The sequence below is a fragment of the Cydia pomonella genome, chromosome 11, assembly GCF_033807575.1.
Source record: "Cydia pomonella isolate Wapato2018A chromosome 11, ilCydPomo1, whole genome shotgun sequence".
In the NCBI taxonomy this organism is placed as follows: Eukaryota; Metazoa; Arthropoda; class Insecta; order Lepidoptera; family Tortricidae; genus Cydia; species Cydia pomonella.
In genome coordinates, this window is record NC_084713.1 from 3,209,001 (window position 1) to 3,224,979 (window position 15,979).

Sequence of the window (15,979 nt, forward strand, 5' to 3'; positions counted from 1 at the left end):
TAAGTCCGCCAATTGTACAATTTTAAATCGTGCATTACAGTTGAAATAAATAATTAGATTCAGTCAGCAGCAGAATTGATTAACCGGGAGAGGTGTCCAAATGTCGAAAGATCTGCACACTCATCAAAATACAGTGATGTAGTCTTTATGACATCGCCATTTATTACTATATTTTTACTTAATAATAAAATATAACAGACAATCTAAAATAAAATACGGCAGAATGTATTATGTCCCGAAGTCATATGAATAAAATCACATTTGTTCACAACGGCTTTAATGTCTGAATTGAAGTTCCGCGTGATTTTTCAGAGCAGCATACATTTGAAAAAAAAAACGTACATGCTAATTTTTTTTACACTACTCACTTTTATGAGCACTATGGTCGATCTGCAAGGCTTAGCCACAAAAGTACTTCGGCGACTGCTGATTGATTCATTGTGTAGGGAACCTAAAAAATAAAATCAGTTACAAACAAATATAATTTAAAGTAATCTCAATAAATTACCAACCTGACATTACACTGAAACTTTGGTTGGATGTGTCAAGTTGACTTGAATGAATAACTTTTTTTCCTAGTTTGTTGGCAGTTAAAACTCAAAAAAGTTTACATTATATTTACCTTCTTGCATTTCCATTGTATTGATAACACTCTCCCTGTATTTCCGTCCTTTACAATTTAAGGGTTCTTCTTCTAAAACAGATCTATCAAAATGATCATTCAACATAGTCATTCTTCTGTAGATACTGAGAGATCTTTCCCATTTTTTGCCTGGTTGAAGAACTATTACTGGCTTTTCTACAGGACTATCTGAAATTACACTAAATTTTCTGTACGACTTTCTGGTAGTGACATTAGACAGACTTGTATCTACATCTTTAGTTTCTTCAATTTCATCAGAATCTAAATTAATTTCATCTTCATGGCAGTTATTTATATCTTTCTCAGTACATTCTTCAGTTTGTAACTCATTTTTATCTGTTTTAATATTATTAGGACTATTTACAATTACTTTATCTCTACTAAGTACAGTCATATTACATTCACTACTAGCACTACTAGAATCATTGAGGCTTGATTTGTTAGATTTATTTTTTATAGTAACTTTTCTTCTTGTGTTAACAAAGCATCTGACTTCACCATCATCATTGCTGTTAGATTCCAAGTCGTCAGACATGGATATAGCTGATTCATTGTCAGTTTCTTGTGGTGAAACACTGTCTTCGTCAACTTCTGAATTTGAACTATCGCATATTGCCATCAAATGTTGATCTGGGTTGGAACAATCATCTGAATCTAAATTTTCACTCTGGTCATCCATATAATTATTGCGTGAGAAAAAATGATTTTGACTACTGCTTGATTTATTTTGTTCAACAACTTCTTCATTACCAGAGTTTGATATATTTGCAGTCATTTTGTCATAGTACTCATAGAAAACTGAATCATTAATTTTTGTTAGATTGATAACAGGTTCTTTGACTAGTTCATTTGATTCAGCATCATTATTGTCTTCATTATCACTACTGCAAGTATCATATAAAGATGCATGATCTTGAGAATCCTCAGATACACTGGTTTCACTTTCATCTGTCCCAGTACTTTTATCTGAAGTTTGTCTGGAGTTAACTGTTTTATCATTTTGTTGACAAACACTGAATCCAAAGAATGGTTCACTGGGCTTAGATCCGCCTAGCGATAATTCTAGTTGTGAATCATTCATCGAAATACTCATATTTACATTCATTGAATCATTACCGTCTAGTTTGCTAATATCAATTATATCATTATATAGTTTTTTTAATTTGTCAACTTCATTATTGATACAACTGAACCCTAAGAATACTTCACTAGGTTTAGAGTCACCTAAAGAAATATGCATATCTGATTCATTTGAGCTGTCACTAAAAACAGATACACAATCAAGGTTCTCAACTATTCTTGGTCTTTCTTCCTCTTCTTTGTTTCCATTTAGTTCTTGCTCAGTCTTATTTTCTATTACACTAATATCAGATACATCACTTTTATCTACATTAAATACATTGCATACTGGTCTTTTACTACAAGGAGATTTTAAATCATCCCCCACAACATTTTCTTCAATTATAGTCCCATAATTTGGACTTGTGTCGCAATTTAGTCTAGAAATTGGTGATAACTTGTAGATGGATGTTGCTGTTCTAATATTTTTGAATGGCGTGCTACTTAGAACAGATTTTTCTAGAACTGTTGACTGTAATTGTTTAGTTGATGGCTTAGTTCTTTTCCTACTTATGTTTTTATTGAATGATATAATTGGACTGTCAGAACTGTTCAAATTATTGATATTGTTAAATATAGATAAGTTTTGTACTATTTTGTTAATAGATTCATCCTGGAACATAGGGCTGCTAGGAACTTCTTTCTCTACTACTAGTTTGTGTGCACCAATATCAGTCATATTTGTAGATATGTTGCTGGTTTCATTTTCTTTATCAGTTTCTGCAAAATAAAATACTATAAACAATTTGAAATTTAAGTTTATTTCTAAATTGCCTGTACCAATAACTTTGGCCATATTGAAGCCTTAAACTTGTAAATTACGTTCTCTCTTCTTATATACAAACTTCCAAATGTTTAAGTAGTAAGTTTTAGAGAGTTTTAATCAATTACCAATATATATAAAGATAGCTTACCACTGTCACTGCTGGAATAATTATATTTGTTCACTTTTCTGGTTTTCTTTTTTACATAAGTCTTAGTTTGCCTAAAATAAAAACAACAAATAATATACAATCAGCATCAACAGTAACGGATCAGCCTACATGTCAAAAGTATCTACTCAGTTCTAACAGCTTAACAAAAACAGATATATCTCTATATATAGCATAATTTGAGCTATATTATTGCGGTCGTAAATATCGGTCCAGCATTGACTTATACAGCCACAATGGACATTGTCACTCACATACAGATGCTGCATAAATCATCTGTCAAGATGCTAAAGGCCTTATGATGATGATACAATATATTTGATCATGAACTGTAGAGATTTATCTCTATTTGGATAAGTATTAAGAATGACAGATACTTTTGGTGTATTATTTCATCCACTACTGATACTCACTGTACAGCTAAAAATACTCATTAATAGGCTTGGGACTTTTGGATGCTCGCCGTGGTTATAGAATCCACAGAGTCGCCATTATGTTATAATATTTTTTTGGAAGTCAAAGGTAGTGCAAAAATAAAATATTATATTAGATGTCATGTTTTATGCTGTTATAATGGTTATGACTGAAATTAATAACTCTTTTCTCTCATTTAACTCCTTATATGGCTCTAACCAGGAATCAATTTCGCAAGTTGTTAAACTATTCATTTTAAATTATATCAGAAATTGCTTATAATAATAATAATTATTATTATACTGTTCACTTTTACTACAATAGTCCCAATGCCTGCTGTGACCGGTTCATGGGTGTCTATTGTTGGGCCTGTGAACGGGTTCCAGCAGGCGTTCTACATGACATTAAAGCTATCCAAGGGGCCTCTACATGTTGGATCTATATCCCCACACAAGCCTATCAAAAGACCGGGATTTATAAGCCCGTGAAATCCAAGGAGATATAATAATAAATTATTTATTCACCAACTTGAATCATTTTGTGTTAGTGTCAATTTTCCTCTTAACGTCAATGTCAGTATATACAGTATTTAATTATAGCAAACAATATACTATACTTGTGCTTCTTATAAATAAATAAATAAGCAGATTCAAGAAAATCTGCCTAGGTACTCACTTATTCCTGTGCACATGAGTCATGCTTATGCTTAAACAGTCTTTAATAAAAAATGACAATTTATTACTCAAGAGTTATTTTATATTTTTTATTTCTAAAATAGATGTCAGTATTCTGTCACAACACGAGTATCAAAGAGGATGCATAATTAAGTAAATCATATAGAATGCATATTGCGTCAACTGTGAACTGTGACAGGGACTTGTGTTGTGTGTATGATAATAGTATAGATTTATGATAGAATTAATTGCAGTCATAATAACGTGTTTATTATTGATATAACAGCATAAATCATGACATCTAATATAATATTTTATTTAACACTGACTTTGAAAAAAATATAACAAATGGCGACTCCATGGATTCTAAAACCACGGCGAGCATCCAAAAGTCCCAAGCCTACTCATTAAGAAGGCATATCATTACCTACAACTAATCCTGACTTACCTCGGAGCCTGAACTTGGTCAAATAAATCATCATTTTCCTTCACCTTAGGCTCCAAATGCCGAGGCGTAGACTTGTTTAGCAACTGATCAAATAAATCCTGTCCCCTATTCACTTTTATAGACTTATCCGGGGTCAAATAGGTGGATTGAGACATGGACTTCCTAGGAGTATTGTCCACTTCTTTCACGATTCGTTTGACATACTTTTTCTTGCGTACTTTTTGAGAAGTCGTACTGTACTGGCTGGACGAACCCATACATGATAGTTCCCGTTTAGTTTGCTTTAATTTGTCTATGTAGAAGGCCTCGAAAGCCGAACTTCTCTCGTCGAGCGTAAGCAAGACATCTTTGTGATCCAAACCACCCCCAGTATCTTTCTTCGATCTATATGTGCGTCTCATATCGAAATCACCTTAAATCATTGCAAATATTTAACATTTCATAGCTTTAAATATTGAACACCTTATAATAACTTGCAAATAGAAATAATAACAAAAGCCTTACGTCAAAACTGTCAGATAAATTCAAAATTAAACTGACGTTATAACCCATTGACCAATGAGAACAAAGATAGGTTGACGTTTTATACGATTTTGTTAATTGGCAACATTTATCTATTTATCTTAAGTGGTTTTAGACGAAACTATTTTAAAGCTATAACAGACAGGCGTACCGAACTTTGGTCTTATCTCCTTATTGCTCTTGCATAATCGAGCGACAGAGAGGCAGATAACGTTTTTCGATATTGGCGGTAGGCCCTCGGTTCAATCAAGCGAAGGCATAAGTGAGAGCAAGAAAGAGATAAGCAGACCGGACCAAAGTCGTGGTCCAGTACGCCCAGTGTTACAGCTTTAATGCGCTTAACGCATGTTATTTTTATTTTATTCTTATGTTTTATTAAATATATATAGTAAATTAAAGAACGCTAAGGACGACGGACGACGTATGTTGATCAGACATTTCTTATCTCTATCGCACGCGCATTATTGTAAATAACCGCCGAAGAAATGGCGGGTCAATATTCTTCGTACTTAGCGTCCTTACTTTAGTGAAATACCCTACAGTCCGCAAGTATATTGTCAAAAGATTAAATTTATTTTTACTAAGGGTTGCTACGTTGCTATACGAAGATAACGGATCTTGGAAATGTGTAGTCAGACCAGACCGGTTAAAGTGCCAATTACATCCACACTTTATCACACCTGATATCAGACCCGATTTTAGGCCCGAATTATCAGGCCCGAAATCGGGAAGTGTGGATGTATTTGACGCCTTAAGAGGAATTTCCTCCCGCGGACGCTCCTGCTATAAAATGAGCTCCCTGCCGAGGTTTTCCCAAGAGGCCACAGTATGGGGGTCTCCAAAAAACGAGTGTACAGATTTTTAAAGGTTCGACAACGCGCATGTAGCATCTCTGGAGTTGAAGGCGTCCTTAGGCTACGGTGACTGCTTACCATCAGGCGGGCCGTGTGCTTGTTTGCCACCGACGTGGTATATAAAAAAAAGCTAACTCGGCAGCACAACAGCAAACTGAATCTGAAAAGTTCAGACTCAGGGTTTGCCAAGCAATGGAACGCAGCATACTGGGTATTCGCAGAGTCGACCGTGTTAGAAACACCGAACTGCGTTCCAAAACTGGCATTGAGGATGTGGGTATGAAGGCAGCCAAGCTAAAGAAGAAAAGAAGAAGAAAAAAGGAAAGAAGGGGAAGAAGGGAAGAGATCCCTTTTAGGGATCGCCTTTGCACATAACATTTTTTTTTTGTCTGTTTTATGTTAACCAGTTTATGTGCAATAAAGTGATATAGGTACATACATACATAAAGTGGGATGGGAAGTAGGCAGGGCACGTCTGCCGAATGCACCCCGAGCACTGCGCGGACCAAACTAGCCACAGACTTGGTCCCACAGGATGGATCTCGGGGCAGTGGAAGACGGAGATGGCGACCTTGATGCAATTTGTAAAGAAGAATGGCGGGAGTGTGCATTGGATAGGACCAAATGGCGAGAAAGAGGGGAGGCATTTGCCCAGCATAGGGACACTCTCAAAGGCTAAAAAAAAACTCGGCGGCGATTGTGATAGCAGACGTTGCAAGTGTTCTCCTTCTATGAAATGATGACGTTTAAAATAACACTTGCACAGTATATGCTATCAAAATCGCTGCAGAGTTAGCTTGGTCTGACTTTACTTACAGAAACTTTGGTCACGACTAGAGTAGGTACAGTTGCCATCAGATATACCGGAGCGGCCGAGGTGCTCAAAAATATCTGAACACTCACTGTAACACGTTGACAATAGAGGCGTGCTACAACCTACAATGGAAAAAACCGCATACATATCTACATCGACGATTTTTGTGGTACACAGGTACTTTAGACCAAAACATTTAATTTTTCCACTAGTTCCTAAAAATCCCCCCCTTAGGGGGAGTAATGAGGTCATCAAATTTTTGTATGGGATTTGAGTTTTTTTTTCATCAGGTATCAAATGAAAGAGCATTATGAGACGATTCTATATAGAAATATACTCATTCTTTCCTTTTAGCTACCTGTTCTCCAAAAATCTAAAAAATATTTTCAATACATGCCAGAGCTCCCCAGGTGAGACGTGGCTCGGTGATTTTTTCCAAAACACACTCCAAACGTCTTGTCATATCCTCATATCAAACGTAAAATAAAGCAATTTGTAAAATAATAACTATAACTATTTTTTAAAGATTTATAGCTCTTTTGTTTTTTTTTATTTTTGACCTTGACCTGAGAAAAAAAACATTTCCCATACAAAAATTTGATGACGTCATCACTCCCCCCCTAAGGGGGAATTTTTAGGAACTAGTGGAAAAATTAAATGTTTTGGTCTAAAGTACCTGTGTACCAAAAATCCTCGATGTAGATAAGTAGCTTTTTTCCGTTGTAGCACATCCATTAATATATATGAAGGCGACAAGGGCTCGTGAGATCCAAGTTATCTTGCGTGGTGAATCGGACTGTGCCGAACTGGTGGCGCAATTACTGCGTCTCTTTGTCCCTACGCCAACCAGAGTCAATTTCCGGCCTCGTGACCGTGGTCTACTTGTAGGCCCGAGTTCGCGAACCGTGTCTCACAGAAAATCCCCACTTGTTCGCCCTTTACCCCTCCTGAATGCGCTCTTAGCATCAGCGCCCGAGTGTGATTTATTTGCTGGCAGGTGGAGCGAAGTGCGAGATGAATTGTTGAGGTTCTGTGAGACGATGGATACACGTCCTTCAACTGTTTGAATGTGGTTGTTATATCTTAGTGTGGTAACCTGCCTAGAAACTGTCGATGCCTAATTAGTAATTGTACATAATATTATTAGTTAACCTATTTTTGTTTCAATTTGTTTGTAGTTTTGCGGTGACTTAGTATATATATACTGTTATGCTGTACAACTATTTTGGAAATAAATAAATAATCTCAAGTTGGGGTTTCTTTTCTTGAACGATAACATTTAGATATTTTTAACGTTACGCAGGTCATGGTCTAATAATGACGAGACATTAAAAATGCCTATTATTATGCCCGTTATTTCTCTATTAGGTATTTATTAAAGTTTGAAGCTAGAGTCAGACCAAGATAAGTTGGCAGCGATTTTGATAGGCATTATTTCATAGAAGTGTCAAGTAAACGTCATAATTTTAAAATAACCCGTGCACCGTCTGGGCTATCAAATTCGTTGCCAATTTATTTTGAATCTATCTGATACGGGTTAAGCGATGAGGCTTGAATCGTGTATTTTTAAATTTTGACCGTTAAAGGGTCATCGTAAATAAAAATAAAATAAAAGCACATTTTAATACGAGAATTATTTATTTTTCAATTAGTTTGGAATATCTTAAATGAGTGAATGAACACCGACGTTGCTTATTCATAAAATATATCTCGAATATTGATTTAAAATAGATTGATGTGGTAAGCGTACATGGCTTATTTTACTGAATTCCTCAGAGACATGTCAGTCGCTTCGCTTGACAGACAGATGAAGTGTGCGAAAGGGAAGCCATGACGTATATGAACAAGCCATAAGTGCGAAAGAGGCAGACTACATATGAGAAAACGTAACCAATTTTGAGTTCGAAGGCGGCCGAGGCGGCCAAAATCATATTGCCGTATTTTTTAACGTGAAAAATATAAGAGAATCAAAAAGAAAAATATATATTAAGTAATTTAGTGACGATGGTGTCATGTTGTGTGCCGGGTTGTAGTGTTTCAGGGCCAAAAAACCCAGGAAAATACTCATTTCACAGGTAATTATGATATTCCTAGCGAAATTTTCGTAACGATATTTTATCAAATGAACAGCATAAAAAGTATAAAAAACCAATTTATACAGTTCATTATAAGTTTTTCTTCAATTGTGTGTTAATATTTCATCATATTAGTCAATATTTTAGAATATTTTGTGTAAAAACCGAAACTGTTACTTTACGCTAGGGCTTGACAAAATGTTCATATGACTGTATCGATAACTTGTCGGTATATAAGTAGGTATGGAATTAGTTGTTCACAAGATATCATTAAGATATTACCTTTACAACCGACTTAAAATATTTTTGAAGGTGCACATGTTTAGCGATAAATTTAAACTTCACTTTCCAACACAGTACTTACATTTTATACACTTTTCCACGGCTTTGCCGCCAACACAAGGAAACACAAGACAGCGTATACTTGTACACAGCGTATACACACCCAACCCAACTTGTCAGCAGGAAAAGGCGCGAAATTCAAATTTTCTTTGGTAAGTCAACTCTTTGCGAAGACATTTTCAAACAACTTCAACTTTATCATTTTCAACTTTTTCAAACACATTTGAAAAAGTAGTCGATAAAGCAGTTAAACATCGATAGATTATTAATATGTTGTAACATGACATCACTATTTTTGTTCGCACATAGACAATTTACGCACACACTTGCATTTCATTTTTGGTCACACTTTCGAAGTTTGACAGTCGTTCTATACTATCCTATTTCTATGGAATTCCTTGACGTGTCTCTATAAGTCTGATTGCGGTACATATTTTTACTTACAAATAAGATGCCAATCAACATACAAGTCTACTTATAAAGATAATATTAGAAAATTCACATTTTTAGAGTTCGCTTTGTAGATAGGTACCATAGTAAAATAAATTTATTTACAGTACATATGGTGATAGTTTACCGCACTAGTGCGAAAATTAGCATATTTCGTTACTGTGTCGATCATTTAAAGGGCCATATGTACTGTAAAACGTTGTACGATACATGTGCGATTAGGTAATTCGCAACTCGTGTCGATTTAAAACACTCCCTTCGGTCGTGTTTTAATTTATCGCCACTCATTTCGAATTTCCTATTTTACGCAGTTGTATCGTAATGTACTATTTTGATATAATTATGAAAACCGTATAGATATTACTGAACTATTTGTCCGGGACATTACACATTCTGCAACTGACCGTAATAGTCCATTACGATACAAGAGCGAAAAATAGGAAACTCGTAACGAGTAAGTTTTTACGAGTTGCGAATTTCCTATTCGCACATGTATCGTACATTTTACAGTACATATGGCCCTTTAATTTCCTGTTTTCCGCACTTGTATAAATGTACAATTGTAATGATACCTACACAACAAACGCATCCATAGAAAACTATCTACATTTTACATTAATTTCCTTCTATATGAACACATTGTGAAATTCAACGGAAAACCCAGCTTTAACCTTATAAATTCGTGTAATATAGATACATATTAATTCGCTAAAGCAGCGTCTACACTAGGTGTGAAAATCTGAAACAGTGACGCCTATATAGAAAACACAAACACAGAGGCTATCCCCACATCTTTTCCCAGTCAAGAAGGGAAACTACGCCCCTGGTATAAGTGCCCAAACAAACCATTACCCGCTACCTGTATTTCTTAATAGGCCTCTTACTTTATAATGTGACCGCAGCCGGCAAAATTTCTTCCTTTTTCGCTTGCCAGGTTATTTGTATAAATATACATGCAAATCTCGTCCTTATGGTAAGCGACAAACTGGGACGTTTTGCCGGCCGCGGTCAGAATTATTTCCTCGCATGACCTATAAAAGTGCAAACTTTATTTATTGTCTCGCAAAATACGTAATAAAGGAAAAAAAGTACTATTAGAAGTATTAGCACAAATTAAATTATTTTCGGTAAATATTCTTATAATATGCTGTTCTACCTTAGGGATGGCCAGAGGGCGCCGTAAGACCTCAGTAAGAAATGAAAATATTTGGAAGTGACCCCAGTGGTCGAGCGGCTCGGGCACTGGAGGCTTGGTCACTTTTTCTTAGTATATGCCATTTATTTAGGTTTATAAAAGGCGTGTTTTTTTTTTCTGAAGTAATCTAGTGTAGAACCTGCAGACCTATTTTTAAGATACAAATACTTTTTACAGTTTTGTTTGCACAAATAAGCACTTCACTTATTTAAAAAGACATCCGTGATATTTCATCATTCTTTGGCAGAACTTCTCATACAAGAATTTGCTTACATTAACGTTTAAACAAAAATACTAAGTATGTTGTTTTTTAGTAAATAAGTTACATGTTTATTTATTTAAAAGACGAATCACAGTGCCTTTATTTCGTACATAAATGCACACACCCTTGTAAAATGGAATTACGTGATGAATTGCATAAATTTAACCTTTTAACCCACACCGTGTGATGGTCTAACTCATTAGATAAACCATTTGTCTTCTTACTTAAATTAAAGTATAGGTAATAAACATTTAACTATAACTGATAACTGACTAACTTAAAATAATGGAAATTATACAATTGGTCAAAAGGTTAAAAATACGCAGATAATTCAGTGTTTAGTAACCATAAATTTTTTTGTTAGATAAACACTGTTTACCTAATAACTAATTACACGGACTGAATTACATGAAATTACAGTTGCCTAAAATTATAGCCTTTGCGGCAATACATCACTACTTAAAAACGGGTTATTCTCACTAGATTCCACCATCACGGATAACAACTGAGAATTTTTTTCTCAACTGTCTCCAACCAACCACCATCAGCAACTTTACTGGTAACTAGTGGGAATAACCCTTAAAAACCTAATTAAAACAATAATGCTGCAAAATAAAGAGATTATGGAATAAACAAGTAATAAAGTTATAGTAAGGGTCTGTTTCACAAAGTCTGAGTAAAGTATTGGATAGCTAATTAACAAATAAATTAACTGCCAGATAAAACTTCCTGCAAAACTTGGCACTTTATTTACCAGTTAAGCTTATCTGAGGATTATGAAACGCCAACGATGACTTTATTCGTCAGATAAGTGGCAAGTAGCTTATTCAGGACTTTACTTGGACTTTGTGAAACAGGCCCTATCGTAAATGTAAAACAATAGATAACTAAGAAGCACTAATAAAAATTTGTTAACTAATAATTAAATAACAATTAAGATTGCTTTTAACTTGTGAGATCTCTTGGTTTTTCAACTATTTGTAACATAAATCAATGATAAACAATATAAGTATCTTCAAATATTTGAAACAACGATAATGTAAAAATAATGAAAGATATAACCAAGAGATATGTCTAAATGCTTAGTAACCCAAACCCACAGAATCTTATGGTTTTAGAGAGAGCCCACACTAGCGTCTCCCGAGCGTTGGCGACTGGTCAACTCTATGCCTTATGGCTGCTGCTCGACGCAACGTTGGCGCAACTGCGCAGCGACGCCATTTTCCATAGCGCTGACTAGACGCAATGATATTATAACTATATTTTATGTCATATCTAATATCTAATATATATGACCCCCAACATAACAAGGCTAGGGTAAATAGGTATCTCATAGGTAAGCGTGCTCCACCGTAGACTGCATCATCACTTACCATCAGGTGAGATCGTGGTCAAACGCTTGCCTATCGTTATAAAAAAAAAAAAAAAAAACAAGCGGAAAAAATGCTTCCAACGTCACGGCAGCACAGACTCACAATGTTGTTTACCTGTATGTAAGCAATATTGTGAGTTTGAGCTGCCGTGACATACGCAAAAGATATAGGTAATTAAAAGAATACCTAAGTAAAAAAGAGACGACTAGTTTTTGTCACTTGCACATCATAGTTAAAATCCAATGACCACGAGCAAACAGTACAATTGTAAACCGACGCTCAAAAGACGCTAGAGTGGGTTCTCTTTATCCTTGCAATTCGTTTGTTGTCCAGCAGTTGCAAGTACATAGATAGTTTTGTACACATTCATTAAAAATGATTATTATTGTCAATAAGAGAAATCATGATTTATGCAATCATGATTTCTCTTCTCAACTAAACCTTTAGCATTACATAATAATATAAAGAATACACTGAATTTAAGTTTAAGTAAGGTTTATCCTGTGCAAATACAATGATTTATTTAAACTTAAACAAAATAATTAGAATATTTAATGCAAGTGTAGCATTCAATAAAAAACCTGATTCTAACGACCTTCAAAGTTTGATGTTCAACTGAAAATACACATTTGTTGTCTAAATAATAGCAAAGCACATGAATAGGTAACTATTAGGTTCTTTACATTGGACGTTCACAGCTCTGTCACGCACATACGCCGGAGCGACGTGCGAATTCGCATCAGTGTGATAACTGCGTTGTGTACAATGACATGGTGAGGACAAATCAATGGATGAAAAGTAATTTTCCTCGTTCCATTGAGAAGTACATTATTGCATGATAAATAATAGTAATTCCATTAACCCTTTGACCGCCAAAGACATCAACTGACGCGCTTGGTTACAGAGTAATATCAACCTTCGTGTATTCTGATAAGGTTTACAATGGCGCGTTGTGTTGAAAGGGTTAAGTAAACTTAAATTTCCCTAAGTCAAATTCTAAGTAGTAATCTTACTTAGGAAAATTTCAACTTAATCTTTGTAACAGTATGTTTTTTAAGATTGAAACATAAACAGCTTTCGAAGTATTATAACATACAGAAGTAAAAGAAATTATTAAAAAAAAACCTGGCCCTTGTTGAAACAAGACGCTGTCACCTGATATTGAAAATTCACCATACATTGCTGGTACAACAAGTAACCGTTATGTAAGGACTAAGGTACATATGTTATTTAAAGACCCAGATAGCCTACCGCGAAAATCGAAATTTCGTTATCTGCCTCTTTGTCACTCTTGCATATTCAAGTGATAGAGGCAGATAATGATATTCGGATTATTGTTTTTTTGCGGTAAAAAATCAGAAAGAAATGTACAGGGAACTGTCAGGTGTCAATTAAAAGTTGACAGAATAGGTGCCTGATAGTTAACAAAAAAGCAGAACATTATTTACATTTCCGCAGTAAAACTTACAACTTACCAATTTTGTGCAGTACAATAAAAATATCACATACATTGAATTTTGGCAGTACACCATACCATCACATTTTACGAGAAAACGTCTATAGGCCTCGGTGATTGGTTTACTAGGTTGGACTGCGTGGGGCTTGCTAGAGGGTCCTGCGTTAGAGATTCATTCATCTTTGCTTCTATCGTAGCCATTTTTACAGCCTCTTTGTAAGCTCCTCTCTTTTTTTTGTTGAAACGCATCTGAAAACCATATGACAAATTTATGGTTATGTCATTCTACTACGTCGTTATGTTGAGTACTGTGCACAAAGCAATTATAGCTTGTTTTTAATCTGCATACTTTAGTTAATTGGCATATCAGATGTTTTACTATGTTGAGCTGTTATCTTTGCACTTATTAAAATAGAAACGAATTAAACTTTGTACTTTCAAAAGGTTGAATATTGATAACAGCTGTGTCTATAGATTCACCAATGTGATTTCCCCTTTCTAAAGACTTTATATACTGAAACTTGATGTCTACTACATAATCAGAACAAAATCTAATCTGTTCAGGCCATCAGACAGAGAGACTTACTTTTGTTAGTATTGATTAAAAATGCAGTCAATGTACAATTATTATGCTCAAAACAAAACCCAAACATGGAATGAAATCAAAACAAGTTAAAGGACTGTTTGTTCTAGGCGTTCCACGAAAGTAAATGACGCAATTTAACACAAATAAGATGATGAATCATATGAGGTAAATGGATAAAAAATAAAGCTGTAAAAATGAGAAACTAAATGATAAATGTACCTTGAAATCCTCTAAAAATGGACTCAAACTGTCACATGGCATTAGTGATGATGTTGTTGAAGCAAACCATGCAACATGGGCTCTAGCTGTTGGTGTTACGCTTAGCACTCTCCCGGGCCACCAAGGAAACCCTACAACTTTACCCCAGACAATATCTCCAGGTGCTACACCCACCAATCTTACCCCGGCACCTTCCATCTCTGTAGCCGGGAAGTTTGGTACCAAATCACTTTCCCAATCATCCGAACCACTCTCTGCTACATCCTGCTCATTCCGTCTCTCGTAAGAATTACTACTCAACCTCCTCAGACTTATAGACAGCTTCTGTTTTAGACAGTGCTCTTTAATATCACTAAAGTAACTAATAGACTCACTTTCAGTAACATTCTCATCCCTGGTCTTTTGGAACTTGTGTTTCTTTTTATGTTTTGCCTTGTGTTTTTGTTTCTTTTCTAGGGGATCGACAGTAGGATGAGGGCTATTGGAAACATTGTTACGGGGAGACAGAGCTCCAATATGTTTAGGTGATCTCCGTACTACTGTCTTGATTGTAATAGTGTTTTTCTTGGCTTGTTTTTTAGCTTTTTTCAATGCCTTTTTCGCAGCTTTTAGATCTGGTTTGGAAGGTTTAGCCATGTCACATGACACACCAGAGTCTTCGTTGTAATCTCCTGTAATGGGCGGTATTTTGACTACAGTACCTTCACCTTCACCAAAACATATTTTTAATGTTCTTGCACTCTGGAACATGGATGTGAATGAAGGATCATTATCCTTAGGATCTTTCTCACTGTCACTGGATACGCTAACAAACGCCATTTCTTTAGTAGGGCTGTAAAGTGAACTTTCAACCTTGACACTTGACTTTTCACTACTCTTATTAGATTTGTTAGAAGACCCTTTCATCGCATTAGATATCTCACTCGGTTGTAGACGCGATATTCTCGGTATGAGCGAGTTGCCATCGAGATACTTCTTCCTGGAAATTGATGGTTCGATGTTATCGTGTGCAGTGTCGTCATCGGAGTCGAGCTTCCGCTTTTTCGACACGTCCACGTTTTCGCTGTTCTCATTACAGATGCCTTTGCAGTTGGAGCACAAGACCTTCCGCGGTCTCAATCGCACAGTCATCTTTTGCTTCTGCTGCGGTTTAGCCTTGGGCCCATTCTTTTTAGGCTTGTGCGGGCTTTCGGTTGCATACTGAGGCTCCTGGTATGTGAATCTTTGACTAGCGGAATGTAGTTTATCATCGGTATTATCGGTGGATGAAGTTGATTTGGAAAACGCAGGGTTGAGACTGTATACTCCAAAAGGCAAATTACTGCAAATAATGGCGAAATTAGCTAAATATTAAGTTTTCTTCGATAATAATCGATATACAAATAAGTCATAAAATTGCTTGTACAAACCCTTTGTTAGAGTCCAAAAGTACACCTTGAAATTTCTTATTTTCTGAACTGTACGAAACCACTATTAAATCGGCCAATGCTTCCTCGACATGCACTAATATTTGTGAATTCTTTTGAATCGTCATATCGGCTGTTGCAGCGACAGCCGCCATATTTTGTTAATATAATTTCATAGACAAGAGAGTTTTAACA

General features: G+C 35.5%; 2 protein-coding genes across 2 annotated transcripts in view; both read right to left on the bottom strand.

Moving 5' to 3' along the window:
- LOC133522638 (uncharacterized) overlaps positions 1–4,741 on the bottom strand; it is a 46,634-nt gene extending 41,893 nt beyond the window's left edge. Inside the window, exons 1-4 of the mRNA XM_061858019.1 lie at positions 4,231–4,741; positions 2,677–2,747; positions 623–2,482; positions 369–451 (exon numbers count right to left, since the gene is read on the bottom strand). Coding sequence (XP_061714003.1) covers positions 369–451; positions 623–2,482; positions 2,677–2,747; positions 4,231–4,631 — 2,415 coding nt within the window. The 5' untranslated portion in view covers positions 4,632–4,741. The remainder of the gene's footprint in view (positions 1–368; positions 452–622; positions 2,483–2,676; positions 2,748–4,230) is intronic.
- Positions 4,742–12,239: 7,498 nt separating this feature from the next.
- On the bottom strand, positions 12,240–15,954 carry LOC133522636 (PWWP domain-containing protein 2A-like). The gene is made up of 3 exons (XM_061858014.1): positions 15,788–15,954; positions 14,379–15,699; positions 12,240–13,822 (listed from the first exon to the last, which is right to left on the bottom strand). Exons 1-3 carry the CDS (start codon positions 15,937–15,939, stop codon positions 13,661–13,663), a joined length of 1,635 nt encoding a protein of 544 aa, XP_061713998.1. The 5' UTR covers positions 15,940–15,954; the 3' UTR covers positions 12,240–13,660.
- Between the last annotated feature and the right edge of the window lie 25 nt (positions 15,955–15,979).

Bases quoted from the DNA above. Each gene is read 5' to 3' on its own strand.
- LOC133522636 (XM_061858014.1), bottom strand. From the start codon at position 15,939: ATGGCGGCTGTCGCTGCAACAGCCGATATGACGATTCAAAAGAATTCA. The intron at 15,700-15,787 runs GTTTGTACAAGC...CATTATTTGCAG, and splicing joins CTTTTGGACTCTAACAAAGG to TAATTTGCCTTTTGGAGTAT. The intron at 13,823-14,378 runs GTACATTTATCA...TATGGTTTTCAG, and splicing joins CATTTTTAGAGGATTTCAAG to ATGCGTTTCAACAAAAAAAA.